The sequence below is a fragment of the Camellia sinensis genome, chromosome 11 (assembly GCF_055761805.1).
Source record: "Camellia sinensis isolate YWXY chromosome 11, ASM5576180v1, whole genome shotgun sequence".
Taxonomy (NCBI): Eukaryota; Viridiplantae; Streptophyta; class Magnoliopsida; order Ericales; family Theaceae; genus Camellia; species Camellia sinensis.
The window spans coordinates 71586812-71613035 of NC_138971.1; the positions used below are offsets into that span (position 1 = coordinate 71586812).

A 26224-nucleotide genomic window follows, 5' to 3' on the forward strand; every position below is an offset into this window, starting at 1 on the left:
TCTTAAAATATATAGATACAATTTGAAAAGCAAAGAGGATAATGTCATGGTCAACAATATATAGTACTATAATATGATATGATATGGTAGGTGAGCTCTTTAATTGGGTGTTTAATTGCTTAGTTTTCTGAGAGTTGAGACATGACATATAATATGATATGTACAATTGAAAGGGACATCTTTAATTGCTTAAAGAGATTTATTGGGTGTTTAATTGCTTCTCAGTTTCCTCAGAGCTCAACAGAACATATAATATGATAGAAAACAGAGCTCAACAGGACATATAATATGATATGTACAAGTGAAACGGAGATCTTTAATTGCTTAAGAGCATCCATAATGGAGTGGTTAAAAAATAATGTATTATATGATAAAAGTGGGATTCAAAAATATATTTTAAGGTGTGTTAAGAGGCCCAAGGATTCCCTCTCTCTAAAAATTCATGTCTCCATATCCCAAATCACTCACAACCATTAGATATGTCTTGGGATTCTCAAATGATTCAACGGTTGTGAGTGATTTGGGACAAGGGAACAGGGATTTTGGGAGACAGTGGATCCTTGCTCGTGTTAAGAGTTTATTAATTTTAAAGAGTAAGTGGTGATGAAATGAATGTATTAAGGTTTGTGTTAACTATTTAAAAATATTATAATTAATTTCTCTCCTATATTTATATTTTTCGTGCAAGTGGAGAAAGTTAAATATCATTTATTACTTTGTTAACATGTACATATTAACAAGACTAACATTTTATAGGGAAAAACAAAAAAACAAAAAAAACAAAAACAAAAACAAAAACTAAAACTAAAACAATATTATATGGACTCATTAAATAATTTATGTGATTTTTCATTGGGACCATTCGTTTCCTACCATTTGAGATGGTAACATTCAATGGAGCGAAATAGACATGAAATAAAGAGAATCATGATCATTTTATCGACCCACCCCCTAGGTGGCCCAGTGTTAAGGGTGAAGACGTGATTGTGTGGGTTAGGTGCACGGTCACGGGTTCGATTTCCCTCTAGGACGCTTTGGGATTTAAGCGGGGAGCCGCGGCGGTGGGATGCTGTGATTGCTCCCCTTGAGGATTAGTCGGTGGACGCAGCCCAGCGATAAAAACCGGACACCTCAGTTTCAAAAATAATAATAATAATAATAATAATAATAATAATAATAATAATCATGATCATTTTATCGCAGTAATTATTTAATATGGTTTAATTGGTTTCTCCATTTTTCATTAATTTATTTGTTTTTATACCAGGTTGTATATTAAATTATTTACTTTATCCCATCTTCCATATGTCAAGTTTGAATTATCTTAACGGAACAAGTTATTTTATTAATTTTTAAATTTTTTACAAAAAATATTCAGAAAAATAAAGAGAATGATGTGATAACTTATAGTGACTTTTTGATTTATTGACAATCATGTTTAGTCACAAAACAAGGTTGGTCATTAAATTTAATAGGATAAGTTAGGTTAGGTGGGCCCTTTTTGAGTCAACCTCGAGATGTTGGCCATTTTTTAAAAATAAATATAATTCAAACATATAATTATTGATATCCAGTTATCTTAATTTTTTATATAAGTATTCTACTTGACGAGTCCTAAAAATCAATTGTTTGAATTATCAAAATTGTTCCCAAGACGGACCTACTAAGCTCAACTATTCTCGCTAGTATGGACTTGAAAGAATCCAACCCTTTTTAAAAACTCATTTTTGAACAATTTTCATCATCATTCTTCTTATCAAATTATTGTACTTTTGTTCACAAAGAAGATTCTGAAAAATATATTTAGCACGAATTCGACAGGGACAAATACTCTTGATTTTTAAGAATTACATTCTTGCTCATCCTTCCAACTATATGCAATTTTTTTATCTTATACATTGAACTAATTGAATCTTGTACAGATAAGTAATCAACCTCAACCCCAATACTCTGAAGCTAGTCTAAAATCATTTGAATCAAATCATATATTTTCTTGAAATCAACAGTTCTCTTTTGGTTCAAGGTACAAAATTTTGAAAAATTCTATCATATTTTCAAATTATGATATTTTGTAATATTTGATTATGATCTACTGTGATATTGATTATGACTTGATTATAATGTATTACAATATTATTTATGACTTAATTATAATCTATTGCGATTGTTATTTTGATTATGATCGAAGAAATATTTGATTATAATCCATTATAATGTTTGCTATAATTTGGTTATTGTTGATATTGTTTTGGTAATGACTCATGTGAAATTTTGTTATATTTATTTGGTTATGTAAAAATAGTTTGATTATGATACAAAGAAATATCGAGAACTCAAAATATTATAACTTATATATACTACATCACCTTTTGAGAGTTCGATGGTTGAATGACCTCGATTTATATATATATATATATATATATATATATATATATTGCAATGACAATTTATTGATGTAAATAATATGCAACATATGGAATGAAATGAAGGAAACTACTATTCAAAAAAAAAAAATTCAGTTATCTCAATCAATACTTTTTTTTTTACGAGTAATCAATTATTCCAAACACACATTAATGTGTACTATTGGAACATTATTTTTTAATCTAAGCTTATAAATGATCGATTGCCCAAAATCCACTTTTTTTTTTTGGTCAAGATTGTATTGTAGGATGTTAAATTGCTGATAAATTTAGATTACAACTAAAGAGGTCACCGCTACTCCATCAACTTGAACCCTTGATCTTCCTTTCACCACCACACCTTAAAATGTGACTACAAAACCACTAGGCCAAACCTAAGAGCACTAGATAGATACATATGCTTAGGACATGAAATTATCAGTAATATTACAAACCTATCCTTATCAACTTAGAAATTATTTAGAAATTAGTTTTCACCACACTACACATAGACCTCACATGAATCACACACTACACAAATTAATCTCTAACACACAATCATCCACCCAAAAATTTTGACCGGTTGAAATTATATGGGACCTAAAAGGATTGCTCTGCAATTCTTATACTCCTATTTCTATTTTTAATAATTGTGTTTTGGATTTTTCTCACTCAGAATGCCTTTGTAAAATGTGAAGCTCTCCACACAAACACTAATTACCTCTTTCAATTGTAGTCTGTAGCGTAACAATTGCACCATTTATTGGTCTCAAATACATAGCCACTTTAACTGCTACTACAAGAATATATCATTATTTATATACAAGCACAAAATGAATACAACAAGAGGCAATACCAGAGCCAGCTCTTATTGGGTTTGCTTTCTGTTCTTCTCGCCTATATCATCATGGCTGGAATACTTGCTTTGTTAACTATGCTCTCTTTGGCTTCCCTTCTTGGGATTGCCATTTGTTACACCTTCCACAAAAAATTCAAGAATGGAAATTTAATTTGGTGATTTTTTTTAAGAAAAATTAAACACTAACTATTTTCATATGATTTTTTTTGGAACATAAATAATATTTTAAAATTCAAATATTTATTTATATTTATTTTTTTTCAAATTAGTTTATAATTGTTTTAAAAATAAATTCAAAATACAAATTCTAAAAATTAAGTCAACTAAAATTTTTTCCAACAATACCTTTATAAAATGTTGCTAAGATTCTCACTACATTAGAACCATCCACAATATATATATATATATATATATAGGATACTTTTTTTAATATTTTTTATTCAATAATAGTTAAAGAAATTTTGTCTTATGAATATAGGGGTACTATTGTCCATATGAAAAAAATTAACTATTTAAAAATATCATAATTAATTTATATTCTATATTTATATTTTTGGTGCAAGTGGAGAAAGTTAAATATTATTTATTACTTTCTTAACATGTACTCTTAAATTACATGTTAACAAGATCAATATTTTATAAACAAAATTGAAACTACAATAATTTTTAATGGACTCATTAAATGATTTATGTGATTTTTCATTGGGACCATTCGTTGGCTACCTTTTGAGATGTTAACATTCAATGGAGTGAAATGAGAGAATCATGATCTTTTTATCCGTCATTATTTAAGATGGTCTAATTAGTTTTTCTATTTCTCATTAATTCATTTGTTTTATACCAGATTGTATGTCAGCTCATTAAATTATTTACTCTACCTCATCTTCCATATGTCAAGTTTGAATTATCTTAACCTCATTTGCGAATTTGCTATTTTGATAATTTTTTGGCTTTTTATGAAAAAGATATGCAGAAAAATAGAAAGCGTGATGTGACAACTAATAGTGACTTTTTACCTTTTCTGCTTAAATGTTAAGTCCCCAAACAAGTTTGGTCATTAAATTTAAGAGGATAAGTTGGGTTGGTGGGCCCATTTTTGAGTTGACCTTGATATGTTATCCATTTTTCTAAGACAAATATGATTCAAATATATAACTACTAATATCCAATCATCTCAAATTTTTATATAAATATTCTATTTAACAAATTTTAAAAGTGAATGGTTCAAATTAACGAAGCTGGTCTCCAAAATAGACCCACTAAACCACCTATTCTCTCAAGTACGAACTTTAAAGAATCCAACCCTTTTTGAAGAGTCATTTTTGAACAATTTTCATCATCATTCTTCGTAATCAAATTATTGTATTTTTGTTCAAAAAGAGGATTCTCTAAAAGATATTTAGCTTGGATTCAATAGGGACATATACTCTTGCTTGTGAAGAATTACCTTCTTGCTTGTCCTTCCAACTATATGCATTTTTTTATCTTATACATTTAACTTATTGAATCTTGAACAAATAAATAATCAACCTCAACTCCAGTACTTTGAAGCTAATTTGAAGTCTAATTTGAATCAAATCATATATTTTCTTGAAATCAACACTTTTCTTTTGGTTCAAGGTACACAATTTTGAAAAATTCTATCATATTTTCAAATCATGATATTTTGTAGTATTTGATTATGTTCCACTATGATATTGATTATGACTTGATTATAACCTATTATAATATTACTTATAACATAACTATAATCTATTAAGATTGTTATTTTGATTATGATTGAAGAAATATTTTATTATAATCCATTATAATGTTTGCTATAATTTGGTTATTGTTGATATTATTTTGGTTATGACTCATGTGAAATTTTGTTTTATTTATTTGATTATGGCTAAAAATAGTTTGATTATGATACACAATAATATCAACAACTCAAAATATTATAACTTATATATACTCCATCACCTTTTGAGAGTTTGTACTGTTGAAAGACCACAAAATTTTTATTTTTATTTTTTATATTGCAATGGCATTATTTTGATATAAATAATATGCAACATATGGAATGGAATGAAGGCAACTACTATTTAAACTGTAACGCCCTTAAAATAAATCCATAAATCATCCAACAATAGCATGCTTAAATATAAGTGAATAAAGCATAAATATATCCCATCAGAGTAGTCTTTACAAAATGTATTACATGTTAACATCAAAAGTAAATGCCCTATGGGCTTACAATTTTTCAAGTCAACACTTGGTTACAAAAAGAGAGTACTAACTCTATACGAAGAAAGGCCTTGACTTGATATACATGTAATACAATCAAAACACAAAGCAGCTCAACAGTCTCAAGCCTCCCAAGCTATGTCCTTGGAGGAAGCTGGCTACCTGTACTTGAAAATGTTGTCCCATATAGGGTGAGCCACAGCCTAGTAGAAATATACTAAACCAACTATAAGCAATGACTAAACTAACAGCATTCGATAGATGGTCCACACTTATATTTTCACTTATAACACGTTACAGTTTCATGACATTTAAGTCTACGTTACATTTCATTTCCCATTTCTTTCTTAATTTTGAGTTTGAAAACAAGGCTTAGAACCTAGCCAAATAACTTAATGAGATTAAGACTCATCTTTAAAACACTTACGAAATTCATGATGGATACACATTTTGGTGCTGTATCAATAACACATAGAAACACTTCTATACCTCACAATTGATAACGATATACATTTTAGTGCTATATCAAATCAATTCAAACACTTCCATAATCCACACTTGATACACATTGTAGTGCTGTATCAATGTCATACAAAATCCGGTTTAGAGGTCCATCCCCTATCTTCCCCTAAACCGTGGAGTACATCCCCTATCTCCCCCCACACACAATGTATATAAACATAGATCATATACATAATCAATCAATACATAAAGTTAATGTATTATTCCAACCGCTATACTCGATAGCATACTCAATCGATTAGTTTTAGTTTGCCTAATCATCATGCATTGTCTACAACAATCAAGACTATCCTCCACCGATAGCCCAAAATAGTTATTTCTAAACATAAAATAAATGCACCAAATGGATAAAATATCAACCTTTCAACTAGGTGAGTGATAAATGATCCAACTACACCCTTTAATCCGATACGTTTCCAATTTCAACATTCTCAATTCAACTTCTCATTTCTCAAAATTAATTTCACAAATTAATTCATCAATATAATTAGGGCATTTCCCATAATTAACAAAACAACCCTAAGGTTCCATTTCTATTAATAACCCAACATTTATTTCATTTCTCCATGCTAAACATGCATATAGGCTTATATAAATAAAACCTCATCTCTTGTAAAATTACACAAAGACCCAAACTTTCTCAAAATTACCCAACAATCCCCAACATATCAAAATGCTAAAATTTAAAGACAAAGCTCATAAGGAGGAGTAGGAGCACAAACGGAGAAGATGAAGAAATTCAAAGTGCTCCAAACTTCAATCTTTTCGGATCAAAATGTAGCCCTTGATGATCAACACACTATTTGTAAAGGCCAAAGGGTAGGAGAACACTCTAACTAGATCAATCCTAAGAGAGAAGGGAGATTCTAGAGAGAGGAGCTCTCAAAATTGATTTTGGGAAAGTAAGAGAGAGAGAGAGGAAGTGTAAAAAGTGATTCAAAAATGCCCAGCTGTCCACTGATATACGACACTCCCGCTCGAGCGGAGAATAGAACGCTCGAACGTTAAGCACAAAAATCTGGACACGCTCGAGGGCAAGAAGGCCCATTCGAGCTCCAAGACACAAGAATAAAATACATCCGCTCGAACGCGAAAGCCAGTCCGCTCGAGCGTAGATTTCCCCCTCTCAGAACTTTCACAGACAAAGCACTACCCGCTCGAGTGTAAGGAAACCCGCTCGAGCATGAAAAACACCTGCAGAAGTTTTGCAGAAGCACGAGATACTGGGAGTGTGTAAACCCCGTTCGAGCACAAGAAGGCCCGCTCGAGCGGAAAACCAAAAACCAAAACTCCGCTCGAGCGTAGAATGTCTCGCTCGAGCGTAACACCAAAAACCTAGGCAACTACATTTGAGACCAGAACTCAACCTACCTGTTCGAAACACGCCCAACACATTCCAAAACTCAAACACACGGAATTAATGGATGACAACAAGGTACACAACCACCAACTCCACGGGACCAAAGTCCGGAATACAACAAATACAGAAAGGAAAAATCAGAATCGCTATAACCTTCCCCCCTTAAAGAATTTCGTCCTTGAAATTGAATACAAGTTTTTCAAAAAACAAGATTTTCTCAATTTCCACCATTATTACAATGTGAAATTTAACAACTCGACCCATTACCGGTCATCTCATCTCTTTTCAAGAGGCAATTTACAACATTTTCCACAACATGCATTATAGATATGCATTCCCTGAAATTTCACAAATTTCGATACCACACTCCACAATTCTATATCATATTCAATATTCATGATATATTCCTATTTCTACAATACATTCAACATATGCAATGTTTACATTAAACTTCCATTTTAAGGAAAGTTCCAACACATAATTCCATAAACCAAAACATATACCATATTTTACAACTTAAGCCATATATAATGCTCTTAAAGTTCAACAATATTACAAAATCTCAATACATGATTACACATCAACAAACAAGTCCGGATAATTCTCACGGACATTCGCCTCATGTTCCCAAGTGGCTTCCTCCACTCCGTGATGCTTCCACAAAACCTTTACCAAGGGAATGGTCTTGCCTCGCAAGACTTGATCCCGCCTATCCAAGACCCGAACCAGTCTCTCCTCATACGAGGCATCCTCATCTACCTCTAAGTCGGTCCAATCCAATACATGCAATGGATCCGGCTCATACTTCCGAAGCATACTCACATGAAACACGTCATGCACTCCGGACAACTATGGCGGCAAAGCCAAACGATAAGCAACCTCGCCAATCCTCTCAAGGATCTCAAAGGGACCGATAAACTGAGGGGATAACTTTCCACTCTTCCTAAACCTCATCAAACCTTGCCTAGGTGATATTTTCAGAAAGACATGATCACCCATCTCAAAAGCTAAAGGTCTCTTCCTACGGTCGGCATAACTCTTTTGACGACTCTGGGCTGTAACGAGCCTCGTACGGATAAGCTCGACTTTCTCCATCGTTTCTCTTACCAACTCCGGGCCCAACAAAGGTGCATCACCCACCTCGGCCCAACAAACTGGAGACCTACACGGTCGGCCATACAAAGCCTCAAACGGTGCCATACCGATACTAGACTGGAAACTGTTGTTGTAGGTAAACTCCACCAAGGGCAAGTGCCTCTCCCAAGACCCACTAAAGTCAAGAACACAACCCCGAAGCATATCCTCAAGGATCTGAACAGTACGCTCGGACTGCCCGTCAATCTGAGGATGATAAGCCGTGCTAAAGGTCAATCTAGTGCCCAAGGCACTCTGTAAGCTCTGCCACAACCTAGCAGTAAAACGAGGGTCTCTATCTGAGATGATCGTCACTGGGACCTCGTGCAACCTCACTATGTCCCGAATATACAAGTCGGCAAGATGATCTACCGAATCTCTCACGCGCATAGGAATGAAGTACACCGACTTAGTCAACCGGTCTACAACCACCCAAATAGCATCACTACCCCGCTAAGTCCTCGGTAGACCTATAACGAAGTCTATAGTGACATGCTCCCACTTCCACTCGGCAATAGGCAAGGGTTATAACAAACCCGATGGCCTCTGATGTTCGGCCTTCACTTGGTGACAAGTAAGGCACTTAGACACGAAAACCGCCACATCCTTCTTCATACCCCGCCACCAAAACTGGCGACCCAAATCCCGATACATCTTAGTGCCTACCGGATGCACCGCAAGGCGTGAATGGTGAAACTCTCGGAGTATTTCCTCTCGACAAGACTCCGGCACAAACAAAAGGTCTCGGTATCTCACACTCTGATCGGGATACACCGTCAAACCCTTCTCAACCTTCCCCCTGGAAATCTTCTCTCGGAAAGACTCTGCCTCAAGGTCACCTCCCTGTGCCTTTAACACTCGAATCATAAGTGCAGGCTACGCAACAACCGAAAACAAGGCCGCAGCCTTAACGGATTCGCCCAAAAGCAAATCAAACTCGCCAAGTGCACCCAACATCTCCCACTCCCGAATGGCTATACAAGCTACATCACTAATGGATTTCCTGCTAAGGGCATCGGCCACTACGTTGGCCTTTCCCGGGTGATAGTGCAACTCGAAGTCGTAGTCCTCAATGAACTCCATCCACCTCCTCTACCTCAAGTTCAAGTCTCTCTGTGTAAATAGATACTTCAAACTCTTATGATCCGAGAACACCTTGAACCTCTCCCCATAAAAGTAGTGCCTCCAGATTTTCAAGGCAAAGATCAGAGCTGCTAGTTCTAAGGCATGTGTAGGGTAATTCTTCTCGTGTATTTTCAACTGACGTGAGCCATAGGCTACCACTTTCCCCCTCTTGCATTAACACACAACCCAAACCCTCTCGTGAGGCATCACAATAAACCGCATAACCCAAACCTCTCTCCGGAATAATCAAAACCAGAGTGGTGGTGTAGACGTCCCCGAACACCCCGGGAGGATGAGTCCTGTTCTGTTCATTTTGGGCTCACTACAGTTTAGACTCAAATTGTCACGGTCCTGTATCTAATCTCGCAGAGTGCAATGCAAGACCGATGAATCATCAAAGAGTCCAAATCCGGCAAATCGTTTTGGAAAATTAATTTTTTAAAAAGAAGTGCCAAACATGGACTGCTTTGCCAGATACAGAGTCGCCACCTAAATATTTATTTTGGGGGAATTTAGGAAACCCTGACTCGTTTGCCTAAGGCCACGTGTCCGTCATCACCAAAGTTGCCTCGGTTCGGGAACTTGGGTACGATTGGGGAAAGTCAGCTATGAGCACCCCCTCTCGCCCGATCCGAAGATCGGCCTCTACTAACCATGATATCTTGTTTTGAAAACATTACGTGTTCTTATTCCGGTTATTAGCCTAGATTTACTATGTGATGCGCACAGCATACAAGTATAGACTGGATCGCCTAAATTGGAACAAAGCATTTCATGTTTGTTTATTTGAAAATGGTTTGATGGTGCTACCCGCAAGTAAGCTAAGACATGAATTTTGCCACCCTCAAGTGGGCTTAGAAAACATAGTTTTGCCACTTTCAAGTGGGCTTAAAACTAACAATCAATGCATTGTTCCAATTCAAATAACCCAACCTTCACCCACAGGCATTCAGGCAGGTATATCACATAAGCACATAGCCTCATGGTAAGCATGCTATTATGTTAACATTCACACACATGCGAGATGCTAAAGCATAAATGCTTACCTAGTACTCCGAGCCAAAACAGAAACTAGTTAGTAATCATATGCATGATCCTAGTTCATGTTAAGATGACTAATGCAACACATGCAAGATGCAACTACAATAGGCTCGGCTATTCTAAGATGACATATGATGATGCTACAACTAACACGTATTCAACTTAGAATTGAAATACAATGCAGTTAGTATGATGCGCCGAGCCCAGTGCATGCAAGACAAATATATGGATACACGCATGCATAGCATAAGGTATGCTAATTTAAATATGCCCTAATACTAACCATTAAAAGCAGGTAAGTAAAAGGGAGAAAGAAGTGAGGGTTGGAAGACATGCACACACGCACCCACACTTATTACAAATTCACCCTTGCTCGGAGGGACCAAAAGAATAATACAAATTAATTAACCTACAAGCTATTAAATATTATAGACCACTTGACTAGTTAAACAAATTAACTAAGCTAAGAAAGCAGTAAAAGGCCTCAGAAGAGGGTCCAATGCACGCGTGCTCGGGTTTGGCGGAAATCCATCGCCATGCACAAGTTGCCTCTGTTTACCCTGCTCTGCTCTACTCCTCTGAATATTTCACAACTCCCAAGGTATGCTCCATGGACACTATAGAGTACCACCGGCCAAGGGGAATCATCATCGGCCATTGGTAATGGTCATCGACCATTGATTGATCTCTCAGTCATCCATATTTGGTTGGTCGGCACTAAGGATAGTCGGTCGGCCAAAGCTTCCTGCAGAAACCTGTTTTGACAACAGCAGAGGGCAAAACATGGCATGTCAATGCATTTCAAGCAATGTTTGCACCAACCACACTCCTTATCATGTTTATGACTCAAAGGAGGATGGTGCTTGACCCTCGGACCACCAATCGCGCATTTCAATGCGTGATGGCCCAAGAAGCCAAAGCATGCAATTCAATATTAGAATGAAATGCACAAAACAAATAATGGGCCCTAACCTCTATCATAATCAATTTAAGAAGCATGGGATGCATGCAATGCTATGCAACCTAAGTATGCAAGCTAAGCATGCAAATGTGCAATGTGTCAAACATGCAAAATGCAATGTAACAAACATGGAACAAGGCCAAATATACAACAACATACAAGGCAAGCATGCAACAACATGCTAGGATGGTCTTGAACCGAAGTGGACAACCCTCAAGTAGGCCCAAAACAGTGGCCAAAATGATGCAACAAAAGCATGAAAACACACACGCAAGCATGCATGCACGAGGGCCTAAACATGGAGCATAAGCCATCAACTCTTCAAAGCATGAAAGGGATGGAAAATGCAAGTATGCAAACATGGAACATGGACTGAAATATGGTCTCCAATGATGCCAAATCATGAGAACAAGCCAAGTAAAGCATGCTAGTGACCCACACACCCAAAGCTAGCAAGCTAGAATGCAAAGAGACCATATGAAACATGTTGAGAATGGCCAAAGCAACTGAAAACAGAGCTAAAGCATACTAAAACATGCATAAAAGCTTCACAAAGCTTGGCCAAAATCATGCTAGAACAAGGGTCAAAGACTAAAGCATGTTAAGGCAAATTCATGGCATTACAAGACAAGTATGCAAGGCATGTATGGTGTGTCTAAACCAAGTAAAAAAAGTGCTATATCATGGCAAAATAAGCACAAATAGCACTTAAGACATGGCCAACATGAATTTAAAAATGGTGCTCACACATGAGGCTAAAATGGCCCTTTTTGAAGACAACAAGGAGAGGGGATGGCCCTCTCCTTCTTAGGACCTTAAACCACCATCCTCATCACTGAAATCTAAGGGATTTCAGTGGTGAGGAGGCCCAAACAAGGTGGTCCCGGAGCTCAACCAAAATGGCACAAAATGGCCAAACAAGCCCTAAGAGGGGTCAAACAACCCCAAAGCTTAAAACACTCTTAAACAACTATTTAGAGCACTCAAAAACAAGACTTTTTTCAGTTATAAGTTAAGCTCAAAACAGCATGCAAGATAGGCTAAAAGTGTGTGCAAAAACGGGGGATTTAAGGCTTAGAAACTCACCCTTGAAGGCCTTCTTCAAAACCAGCACTCCAGCAGATTTTTCTGAGTCAAAACCAAGTCTTGAGCCCCCACAAGACCCTCCAAGAACCTTAGATGAATGGTGGAGGTGTGTGCTTAGTAGTTGGGGTGCAAAGGGGTCAAGAACCAAGCACTTTGGAGGCTTGGATGTAGAGATATCAAGAGAGATATATATTTTTGTCTTGGACAAATTTCTTGGAACCCTTGCAATGGAAGAGGAGCTCTTCTTTTATAGAGGAAGAAGTGTCCAAGCTTCTCTTAGAAGCTTGGAGCAAAAAGGGCCAAGAAGGCCAAGCTTCTTGGAGAAGCTAGGCAAAAGGGCCAAGCTTCTTGGAGAAGCTAAACCAAGGGTTCAAAAGGTTCAAGCTTCCTCAAGAAACTAAAAATCAAGGGTTCAAAAGGTTCAAGCTTCTTCAAGAAGCTAAAACAGGGGGTTCAAAAGGTTCAAGCTTTCTGCAAGAAGCTAAAACAGGGGGTTCAAAAGGTTCAAACCCCCTCAAGAAAAGGTCTCAGCCAGAAAAAGTGGCTAATCAGCCAACAAAGTTGGCCGACCAACCACAAAATGTGCCGACCGACCATCACCAGTGGCCGGTGGTAAGGAAACAAGGCCGGTGGCCTCAAGCCATTGCCGGTGAGGTGTAGGGATGGCCTACAAGCTATTTCCCATCCTCAGAAGCAAAACAACAAGTGTTTGATGCAAAACCAAACACAAAACAAACAAGTTTAAAGGTCTTGAGGCAAAGCGCGTTGCCGAAACCTCCGAGAACTCAAGACGAACATGAACAGGGATGATCATCGAGTGTTCAAACGATGACGTCCAAGTCTTGAGGACGGTCAAAAATAGGGTGTCTATAGGTGGTCAATCTAACTTTCAGCTCTTGGAACGACTTTTCACAAGTCTCACTCCATACAAACTTGACCCCTTTCCGCGTCAATCTAGTCAGCGGCGAAGCTAGCCTGGAGAAATCCTTCACAAACCGGCGGTAATACCCAGCTAATCCTAGAAAACTGCGAATCTCAAACACACTCTTAGGCTGTGCCCAATCTTGCACTGCTTCAATCTTGGATGTATCAACAGACACCCCTTCTCCAGAAATCACATGGCCAAAGAACTTGGCTTCCCCCAGCCAGAACTCACACTTTCCAAACTTGGCATACAGTTTATGGGTTCTAAGTAACTTGAGCACCACTCTCAAGTGTTCCTCGTGCTCCTCCTCTGAAGGTGAATAGATAAGAATGTCGTCCACAAAAATGACCACAAAACGATCTAAGAATTCCCGGAAGATCCGATTCATCAAGTCCATAAAGACTGCCGGTGCATTGGTGAGCCCAAAGGGCATCACCAGAAACTCATAATGGCCATACCGCGTACAGAATGTCATCTTCAGAATATCCTCCTCCCTGACCCTCAACTGGTGGTAACCCGATCTCAAATCTATCTTAGAGAAACAACGGGACCCCTTCAACTGATCAAACAGATCATCTATACGGGGCATAGGGTACTTATTCTTAACCGTAGCCCGATTCAACTTCCGGTAATCTATACAAAGTCTCAAGGCACCATCTTTCTTTTTAGCAAAGAGGGCCGGTGCTCCCCACGGCAAAACACTAGGGCGAATGAAGCCCTTATCTAGCAATTCCTGGAGCTGAATCTTCAACTCACTCAACTCGGCTGGGGCGAAACGATAAGGTGCCATAGAAATCGGCGCCGTGCCGGGCACTAAATCAATAGAGAACTCGATCTCACGATGAGGTGGCAAACTAACGAGATCCTCGGGAAAGACGTCCGAGTACTCACAAACCACTCTCGGCAACACAGTCTGGGTCTCACCGCACTCACTACTAAAAAAGCTAGCAAGTAGACCACTAAGCTCACTCCGCCCTCGCGGATCATACACCGGTGGCAAAACACTACCAACCCGGTCCCCCAAGAAATGGAAACACTCCCCACTCAAGGTACATACTGTGACCCTCTGGCGGTAGCAATCAATAACTGCCCAGTATGACGATAGCCAGTCCATACCCAAAATAACATCAAATCCCGACATGGGCATAACTACAAAAGGAAACGGAAGCCGGCGATCGGCGACTTTTATATCACAACCCCTACATCCTTGTTTCAAAATCAACTCACCCCCAATGGGTGACACTACACAAATAGGAGATGCTAACTATGCCAACTCCAATCCCAAAACAGATGCAAATGCAGCAGATACAAAAGAATGAGATGCACCCGTATCAATCAATACACTAGCAACCGAGTTGCAAAACAAGAAGGTACCTCTCACAACTAATGGAGCAGGTACAAGATCTTGCGCGGTAACAGCATACACGCGCCCAGTAGGGCCCTGATCCACCTGCTCACCCCTCGGAGCATACGACTGCTGCACAGACTAGGACGACGAAGCTCCCGGATTGGCCCTCAAGGCCTGCACAGACTGAGCTGGCTGAAAACCCTGCGTCTTCCTAGAACCAAACGCACCCGAAGTGGCACTCAACTGTGGGCAAAACCTCTTCAGGTGCCTAGGCTGACCACACTGACAACAAGACAAGGGCTGGCCCCTGCCCTAACTCTGGCTCTGCGGTCTAGCTGAAGATGAAGCAGCTCTTTGACCTCCTCCCTTCTGTGGGCAAATCGAAGCCTTGTGGCCCAGCTGACCACACTTGTAATAGGTGAAATCCCCTTGATTGCCTCTCCCCGAGCCTGCACTCGGCACTAGAAAGGTCGATCTAGCAACACCACCCTGAGACTGCTGAGGGTTAGCACCCCTCTATCTCCTGCCATCACCCTGACCATCCTGGCTCCTCTTGGAGCCTCTCTGTCTCTCCTCCTCCTGCATCATGATCTCCATATGGGCTGCAGCATCAACCCAGCGCCCATAGTCTCGGATCATAGAATCCTCAATTCTTATCTTGAGGCTGCGCCTCAACCTCTTCTCAAACTCGATGCAGCGGCATTCCTTGGACGCCACAAGTTCAGGTGCGAACCTGGACAAGCTAGCAAAAGCAGCCTCATACTCGACCACTGAAGAACTCAACTGTAAAAGCTGGCAGAACTGGTCTCTCAGTTTCTCCCTGACTGCTGGAGATAAGTACTTCTCCTGAAAAGCCTCCACAAATGCCTCCCACGTGCCCGCAATACGGCCCCTCATGTATTTCCACCACTGACCCGCACCCCCTTTAAGCAAGAAGGATGCCAAGGTCACTTTCAACGCCCCGTCCTCGATGCCAAGCATCTCGAACGTCTTACTCATCTGCTCCAACCACTCGTCAGCCTTAAGTAGCTCCTTTGGATCCCCAATAAACTCGTCCGGGTTAGACCGGAAGAACTCCCTCTTCAAGAAGGAAAGCCCTGCCTCAACAACCTAGGCTTGCACTGGAGCCTGAACTGGATTCTCAGCTCTGAGAATACCCATAGACTCCCTCAAGGCATCGGCTATCCCTCGGGCTAAGTCGCCCATAGCCTACTGACTTGCTGGCTTGGACACATTGGCCTGGCCAACCCCCTCCTGCTGTGCCGGAATATCATCCGGTAAAGGCATCTCTTGCCTACCACGCCTGCCACATCTACCACCTCTTCCTCGTCCTGACATCCTAATAAAGGTAACGAAGAACATTAGCACATTTATAAATGTGCCAAAACTAAACACTCGCGTCCTAATACATGGACAACTGTAATTCACTCCACGTAAGCACATAAACACATAAGCACTTACGAATTTCATTTTCAGATAATGATAGTCTCGAGGCGTTACAAGAGTTCCGGTTAGAAACAGCATTGATCAAGTGCTTTTCCAACAAGACTCACAGAAACCCATGGATCCAATCAACATCCTAGAAACTAAATCCCATACCCACAGTCACATAAACATGTTATCAAATAAACACATAATGTCACACATAGGTCTCTAACAAGCGAGACAAACCCATTGTGATACTAATCACTTCCCACGTACCCAAAGTATTTGAACCCGGTACGCTTTGATACCAAGTTGTAACGCCCTCAAAATAAACCCATAAATCATCCAACAATAGTATGCTTAAATATAAGTGAATAAAGCATAAATATATCCCATCAGAGTAGTCTTTACAAAATGTATTACATGTTGACATCAAAAGTAAATGCCCTATGGGCTTAAAACTTTCCAAGTCAACACTTGGTTACAAAAAGAGAGTACTAACTCTATACAAAGAAAGCCCTTGGCTTGATAGACATATAATACAATCAAAACACAAAACAGCTCAACAGTCTCAAGCCTCCCAAGCTATGTCCTTGGAGGTGGCATGCTACCTGTACCTGAAAATGTTGTCCCATATAGGGTGAGCCACAGCTCAGTACAAATATACTAAACCAACTATAAACAATGACTAAAATAACAGCATTCGATAGATGGTCCACACTTATATTTCCACTTATAACACGTTACAATTTCATGACATTTAAGTCTACGTTACATTTCATTTCCCATTTCTTTCTCAACTTTGAGTTTGAAAACAAGGCTTAGAACCTAGCCAAATAACTTAATGAGATTAAGACTCATCTTTAAAACACTTACGAAATTCATGATGGATACACATTTTGGTGTTGTATCAATAACACATAGAAACACTTCTATACTTCACAATTGATAACGATATACATTTTAGTGCTATATCAAATCAATTCAAACACTTCCATAATCCACACTTGATACACATTGTAGTGCTGTATCAATGACACACAAAATCCGGTTTAGAGGTCCATCCCCTATCTTCCCGAAAACTGTGGAGTACATCCCCTATCTCCCCCCACACACAATGTATATAAACATAGATCATATACATAATCAATCAATAAATAAAGTTAATGTATTATTCCAACCGCTATACTCGATAGCATACTCAATCGATTAGTTTTAGTTTGCCTAATCATCATGCATTGTCTACAACAATCAAGACTATCCTCCACCGATAGCCCAAAACAGTTATTTCTAAACAGAAAATAAATGCACCAAATGGATAAAATATCAACCTTTCAACTAGGTGAGTGATAAATGATCCAACTACACCCTTTAATCCGATACGTTCCCAATTTCAACATTCTCAATTCAACTTCTCATTTCTCAAAATTAATTTCACAAATTAATTCATCAATGTAATTAGGGCATTTCCCATAATTAACAAAACAACCCTAAGGTTCCATTTCTATTAATAACCCAACATTTATTTCATTTCTCCATGCTAAACATGCATATAGGCTTATATAAATAAAACCCCATCTCTTGTAAAATTACACAAAGACCCAAACTTTCTCAAAATTACCCAACAATCCCCAACATATCAAAATGCTAAAATTTAAAGACAAAGCTCATAAGGAGGAGTAGGATATCCCTACCTCGGAAGTTAGAGCTCAAACGGAGAAGATGAAGAAATTCAAAGTGCTCCAAACTTCAATCTTTTCAGATCAAAATGTAGCCCTTGATGATCAACACACTATTTGTAAAGGCCAAAGGGTAGGAGAACACTCTAACTAGTTCAATCCTAAGAGAGAAGGGAGATTCTAGAGAGAGGAGCTCTCAAAATTGATTTTGGGAAAGTAAGAGAGAGAGAGAGAGGAAGTGTAAAAAGTGATTCAAAAATGCCCAGCTGCCCACTGATATACGACACTCCCGCTCGAGCGGAGAATAGAATGCTCGAACGTCAAGCACAAAAATCTGGACACGCTCGAGGGCAAGAAGGCCCGCTCGAGCTCCAAGACACAAGAATAAAATGCATCCGCTCGAGCGCGAAAGCCAGTCTGCTCGAGCGTAGATTTCCCCTTCCCAGAACTTTCACAGACAAAGCACTACCCGCTCGAGCGCCAATATACCCGCTCGAGCGTGACCCGCTCGAGTGTAAGGAAACTCGCTCGAGTGTGAAAAACACACCTGCAAAAGTTTTGCAGAAGCACGAGATACTGGGAGTATGTAAACCCCACTCGAGCGCAAGAAGGCCCGTTCGAGCGAAAAACCAAAAACCAAAACTCCGCTCGAGCGTAGAATGTCCCGCTCGAGCGTAACACCAAAAACCTGGGCAACTACATTTGAGGCTAGAACTCAACCTACCTGTTTGAAACACGTCCAACACATCCCAAAACTCAAACACACGGAATTAAAGGATGACAACAGGGAACACAACCACCAACTCCATGGGACCAAAGTCCAGAATACAACAAATACAGAAAGGAAAAATCGAAATCGCAATATAAACAAAAACAATTCAATTATCTCAATCAATACATTTTTTACAAGTATTCAGTTATCCCAAACACACATTAATGTGTACTATTTGGACATTATTTTCTTATCTAACCTTATAAATGATTGATTGATTGCCCAAAATCCTCTGTTTACAGTCTTTTTTTAAAATTATTTTTGTTAGGTTTTATTATTGGCAATTCTGTTTGACAAAACTTCTTTCAGTTGTAATTTTATTCGATCTTTTATTTCAGTGAGGCTATGAGTATTTAAATGCAAATCCAACCTGAATTGTGCCTATGCAGTCGAAATTGTTTGTTTGCTCGAGCGAAGGAATGTGTGATCGAGTAAAGAATCTTGGGTCCCAGAAGTTTTCACTAACTGTAAAAATACTGAGAAGATGCATTTCTCGCTCAAGCGACACTTTGGTGGCTCAAGCGAAGGCACTTGGAAAAACACGCATTTTAGTCTCCTTCGCTTGAGCGAGCATCGCGACCCTTGTCTTTATAAAGCTGCGATTCAGTCTGTTTCTATGGCACAACTTCCAAATCTGCTTCTTGGGTATTAAGATTTTTATCTAGAGCTTCTTTGCTTGTTTACGTTGATATCTGTGAGAGATTATATCATGAATTGAGTGGATTATATCAAGGGGTTTGTTTGTTTTCATTTATTCACAAAAGAGAGTAGTTTTTCGCTGGATTTCGTGGAACTTGAGCGTGAAACTTTGGTGGATTCCAGAGTGGCTCATCGCCGTGAATTTGACATCGACGTTGTGAATTCAATGTTAGACAAGACAATTCTGAGGTGAAGACGAGCTGGAAGAGGCACATACAGGTTAGTTCGATTCGGGCGTGGATTCGCTAGGTAATTGAGAGAACACTTGTGTAATTCCTTTGTGTCTTCATAGTGGATTGTTTTATGGCTTTTGCCGGTGATTTTTTAACACAATTGGAGGCGCTCCAATTGTGATTTTTCCAACTTAAATCGTTGTAACAATTTGTCTTTGATTGTTTGATTGGGATTACTATTTACTGGTTAAAATTGATACATAATCACAAATCAATATCTTGAGAAATTTTAGAATTTTTTTTTTTTGGGCAAAGATTGTATTGTAGGATGTTAAATTGTTAATAAAGTTATATTACAACTAAAGATGTCACCACTACTCCATCCACTTGAACCATTGACCTTCCCTTCACCACCACACCTTAAAATGTGACTACAAAACCACTAGGTCAAACCCAAGTGCATTAGATAGATACATATGCTTAGGACATGAAATTATGAGTAATATTACAAGTCTACCCTTGTTAATTAAGAAATTACTCAGAAATTAATCTCCACCACACTTCACATGGACCTCACATGAATCCTATACTATATAAATTAATCGGGCGAATTACACTAACAGTCTCTATAGTTTGGATTTGGGTCACTTTGGTCCATGACCTTTCAATTGTGATACATTTAAACCTGAAATTTGAATCTCATTTCAAACAAGGACAATTGAAGACATTGTTGCTCCATTGGAAGGGCAAAATCAAAATATAACTTATTTTATGTTAGTTAACTTATATGTTATTTGAAATATAATTGCCTGTTTTAAATGAATAAAGTTAGAATTTTTTTCATTATAAAGTTCTATTTGATTTAGTTTTCAAATTTTTTTTCTAAGAAACTAAAAGTTAAATTGGTTAAAAAAATTAAAACAAATCATTTTTATATAATTTTATCTTTTGGAAGAGTAGAAATATTTTTTTTAATATTTATTTTTGTTAAATTAGTTTTATTTTTTCAAAAGTCAAATACGACGACAACTTTGATGTCATTATTAAACTAATCCATTAAATTAAAAAATCCAAAATCTAAAATATTTTACATATCGATTATCAACAAAAGCCTAATAACCATCCATTAAATAATAACCATCCAAAAATATCAAGAAAAACAACCACTCATTATATGAACATCATCCAAACATGTACAACAAATTAATTTGATAAAAAAATTTAAAAAAATAAAATATTTATCATTTTTATATTATTTTATCTTTAGTGAATAGAAATAATTTTAAAAATTTTAAAAATAATTTTTTGACATTTATTTTTGTCAAACTAATTTATATTTTATCAAATTGACGACTTTATTCTTGAAATGAACCAACAAGGTCTTCAATTGTCTTTATTTGAAATGAGATTCAAAATTCAAGATCAAATATATCACAATTGAAAAGTTATGAACTAAAATGACACAAATCCCAAACTACAAGGACTCTGTGTGATTCATCCAAATTAATCACCAACACACAATCATCCACCAAAAAATTCTGTGCAGGGAAATTATATATAAATGACTTGCACGGCAATTCCTGTGTTCCCATTTTTATTTTTAATAATTGTGTTTTGGATTTTTCTCACTCAAAATGCATTTGTAAAATGAGAAACTCTCCACACAAACACTAATTACCTACTTCCAATTGCAGTCTATAGACTCTATAGCATAATAATTGCACCATTTATTAGTCTTAAATACATACAGCCACTTTAACTGGTACCACAATATTGGATCATTATATATATCTAAGCTCAAAATGAATACAACAAGAGGCAATACTAGAGCTAGCTCTTATTAAGTTGGCTTGCTGTTCTTCTCGCCTAGATCATCATGGCTGGAATATTTTCTCTATTAACTATGCTTTCTTTGGCTTCCCTTCTGACTGAAGCCTCTGTCCATATCCTTGCATTATACGTATTCGAGGACGCAATAGTTGATGGAGGAAACACGCAGCCAACTCCACCATATGCCATTGATCTTAACACAACAATACCCATTCACTGGACCAATGGAAAAACTATTGCTAATTTCATTGGTAAACTTTGGATTCCTTTTATTATTGCTCTCTCTCTCTCTCTCTCCTCTTTTTTTCATGGTATTATACCCAATGATTCTAGAAATATCCTCTTGTTTGCAGTGAGCTTCCTGGGATTGTCATTTGTTCCAGCTTACACAAACACTTCAAGAGTGGAAATATCCAAAACCAATGTAAACTATGGACATGTTGGTTGTGGTTTATTGCACCAAACTGGCCTTATAATACAAATAACAACTTTTTCTTGTTCGAATTATTTTACTTCTCTATAAATGTACATGGTGATTGTATCAATTTTAATTTTAATTTTAATTTTAATTTTTGCAAACGAATTGTTCTTTTGAAGATCAGATCGGCCAATATAATTTAACTGTGGCAAATGATCTTACAAAAGCATTCAACGAACAAGAACTTGTCCAGCATTTGACAAGTTTTGTTTTTCTTGTTTCATTTGGCATAAATGACTACTCCTTCAACTATCTATCCTCTAGGGTTGTGAACAAAATGGCACCCCAAGAATTTGCAAAAATACTTCTGAATGAAATGTTGACAGGTTTGAAGGTAAAAAGTTAGTGAGTTTCAAATTTTCTCTAGTGTTTGGAATACGTAGTATGAAGATATGTTAATAAAAATGCCATATTTTGTAGACATTGTATAGATTGGGGGCTAGGAAATTTGTAGTTAAAAACATTTGGCCATTGGGGTGCACACCAAACTTTGTCAATCAGACCATCGGGCAGTTTCTTGCAATGAAACTATCAACTAGCTAATCATTCCTTATAATAACAGTCTTCCTAGCATGCTGAATGATTTACAATCTTACCTTACTGGTGTTGCCTTTTCACACTCAAACGATTTCCAATTCGTGACAGACTTGATGCAGAATTCGAAAAAATATGGTATGGAAAACTACTCTTAAACTATGGCATTTAGAAGCTTCATGTTTTCATACAAAATGTTGTTTCATATGAGTGCATTACAAACTCCATTGATTTTTTATTTTATTTTTTTAATGGAATGAGTAGTTTTTTGTTTTAAAAAATCTCAATCATAATTGATGTAGCCAATATTATGTTTAGGACAAAGCCCAATTATTAGGCCTCCGGTTCATAACCACATCCTGTTGGCTAATAGCCCACCTTCACTTGATCAAACAAACTGAAGCATGTTTGCATTGGTGGGTCTCAAAACCATCCTACTCCTTTCCTTTACACAACCAAACCAAACCAAACCAAAAGTACCCAAACTAACCAAAAAGCATCAATTGATTTTACTACATAGCCATTATTACATTCTTACTCTCTCTCTCTCTCTCTCTCTCTCTGATTTTACTACATAGACATTATTACATTCATTCTGTCTTTCTCTCTCACTGTGGTTTTTGGGATACATTGCACTGCATGAATTTGAGTTTATGAAACATCTCATCTGATAACTTAGGAAACTTGAGCAAGAACTTCAAAAAGTATATCATTTGATTGAAAACAAAAGTGAACTACCTTGGCAGAATTGAAACTGCAACCAGTTCTAAATTACCTGCGAAAATGCCCATAATTTTCTTCTAGTAAAACATATTTTAAAAATTTTCATCGAAAGTAACAATTAATAAAGACATATGTATAACCAACCCAATACCAAATTTTAAAAATGTTGTTCCTGTTTTCTCTCTATGATTCTTCACCATGTGAGGTGGAACAAAGAAACCTTCCTTATTCTATGATCGCCAACCTAACACCTCATTCTTTGTTGCAGGGATAACCAATACCACCGGCGAGTGCTACAATTATAACAATCCCAATACCATCTACTAGGATAGAGATCAATATCTCAACTCTGACTCTATTCATCCCACTCAAGCAGCCAACAATGTTTTTTCGTTGAACTGTTCATCTCTATCCTTGCAGATGGTATTGGGATTGTTATAATTGTAGCACTCGCTGGTGGTATTGTTCTTCCCGACAACAAAGAATGAGGGGTTAGGTTGGCAATCATAGAATAAGGAAGGTTTCTTTGTTCCACCTCACATGGTGAAGAATCATTGAGAGAAAATAGGAACAACATTTTTAAAATATGGTATTGGGTTGGTTATACATATGTTCTCTATTAATTGTTACTTTCGATCAAAATTTTTAAAATATGTTTTACTAGAAGAAAATTATGGGCATTTTCGCATTTTAATAGGGAACTTAGAACTGGTTGCAGTTTCAATTTTGCCAAGGCAGTTCACTTTTGTTTTCAATCAAATGATATACTTTTTGAAGTTCTTGCTCAAGTTTCTTAAGTTATCAGATGGGATGTTTCATAAACTCAAATTCATGCAGTGCAATGTATCCAAAAAACCACAGTGAGAGAGAAAGACAGAATGAATGTAATAATGCCTATGTAGTAAAATTAGAGAGAGAGAGAGAGATGAATGTAATCATGGCTGTGTAGTAAAATCAATTGATGCCTTTTGGTTAGTTTGGGTACTTTTGGTTTGGTTTGGTTTGGTTTAGTTGTGTAAAGGAAAGGAGTAGGATGGTTTTGAGACCCACCAATGCAAACATGCTTCAGTTTGTTTGATAAGGTGAAGGTGGGCTATTAGCCAACATGATCTGGTTATGAACTGGAGGCATAATAATTGGGTCATTCTTTGTCCTAAAAATAATATTGGCCACATTAATTATGGTTGAGATTTTTTTAAAACAAAAAACTACTCATTCCATTAAAAAAGAAAAAAGAAAAAAGGAAGCTACTCATTCATTTTCTTAAAATCAATGGAGTTTGTAATGCACTCATATGAAACAACATTTTGTGTGAAAACATGAAGCTTCTAAATGCCATAGTTTAAGAGTAGTTTTCCATACCATATTTTCCTGAATTCTGCATCAAGTCTGTCACGAACTGAAATCGTCTGAGTGTGAAAAGGCAGATTGTAAATCATTCAACACGCTAGAAAGATTGTTACAATAAGGAATGATCAGCTGGTTGATAGTTTCATTGCAGGAAACTGCCTGAGGGTTTGATTGACAAAGTTTGGTGTGCACCCCAACGGCCAAATGTTCTTAACTACAAATTTCCTAGCCCCCAATCTATACAATGTTTGCAAAACATGGCATTTTTGTTAACATATCTTCATATTACGTACTCCAAACACTAGAGAAAATTTGAAACTCACTAACTTTTTACCTTCAAACCCGTTGACATTTCATTTAGAAGTATTCATGGGATGCCATTTTGCTCACAACCCCAGAAGACAGATAGTTGAAGGAGTAGTCATTTATGCCAAATGAAACAAGAAAAACAGAACTTGTCAAATGTTAGGCAAGTTCTTGTTCGTTGAATGCTTTTGTAAGATCATTTGCCACAATTAAATTAAATTGGCCGATTTGATCTTCAAAAAAAAAAAAAACAATTCTGCTACAAAAATTAAGGTTAAAATTAAAATTAAAATCAAAATTGATACAATCACCATGTACGTTTATAGAGAAGTAAAATAATTTGAACAAAAAAAAGTTATTTATATTATAGGGCCAGTTTGGCACAACAAACCACAAGCAACATGTCCATAGTTTACACCGGTTTTGGATATTTCCACTCTTGAAGTGTTTGTGGAAGGTGGAACAAATGGCAATCCTAAGAAGCTTGCTGCAAACAAGAAGATATTTCTTGGATCATTTGGTATAATACCATGAAAAAAAGGAGAGAGAGAGAGAGAGAGAGAGAGAGAGAGAGAGAGAGAGAAAGAGAGAAAGAGAGAGAGCAATAATAAAAAGAATCCAAAGTTTACCAATTAAATCAGCAATAGTTTTTCCATTGGTCCAGCGAATGGATATTATTGTGTTAAGATCAATGCCATATGGTGGAGTTGGCTGCGTGTTTCCTTCATCAACAATTGAGTTCCCGAATATATATAATGCGAGGACATGGATAGAGGCTTCAGTGAGAAGGGAAGCCAAAGAAAGCATAGTTAAGAGAGCAAGTATTCGGGCCATGATGATCTAGGTGAAAAGAACAACAAGCAAACCCAATAAGAGCTAGCTCTGCTTTTGCCTCTTGTTGTATTCATTTTGTGCTTGTATATATATACTGATCCAAAGTTGTGGTACCAGTTAAAGTGGCTGTATGTATTTAAGACTAATAAATGGTGAAATTATTATGCTATAGCCTATAGACTACAATTGGAAGTAAGTAATTAGTGTTTGTGTGGGGAGCTTCACATTTTACAAAGACATTCTGAGTGAGAAAAATTCAGAACACAATTATAAAAAATAAAAATGGGAACACAGAAATTGCAGACCAAGTCATTTATGTCACATAATTTTTCCCGCTTAAAATTTTTAGATGGATGATTGTGTTGGTGATTAATTTGGGAAAATCACACAAATAGTTCCAATAGTTTGAGATTTGTGTCACTTTAGTTC

The 26224-nt window shown here is 37.3% G+C and overlaps 2 protein-coding genes across 37 annotated transcripts in view; one reads left to right on the forward strand and one right to left on the reverse strand.

Moving 5' to 3' along the window:
* Positions 1-5408: 5408 nt before the first annotated feature.
* Positions 5409-26224, reverse strand: part of LOC114299797 (uncharacterized) — an 87462-nt gene continuing 66646 nt past the window's right edge. For 27 of the 36 annotated variants that reach the window (XR_014344016.1, XR_014344010.1, XR_014344003.1 and 24 more), the window contains 2 exons: positions 25591-25801; positions 25223-25448 (listed from right to left, as the gene is read on the reverse strand). The gene's annotated coding sequence lies outside the window, so the exon portion shown is untranslated. Of the gene's footprint in view, positions 5653-10926; positions 11428-16777; positions 17035-25222; positions 25449-25590; positions 25802-26224 lie in introns of those variants that run through there. The other 9 variants (XR_014344011.1, XR_014344006.1, XR_014344009.1 and 6 more) reach the window with 4 other exon arrangements.
* Positions 21617-23793, forward strand: LOC114309111 (GDSL esterase/lipase At2g03980-like). The gene is made up of 4 exons (XM_028254811.1): positions 21617-21821; positions 21924-22019; positions 22168-22374; positions 23726-23793. Exons 1-4 carry the CDS (start codon positions 21617-21619, stop codon positions 23791-23793), a joined length of 576 nt encoding a protein of 191 aa, XP_028110612.1.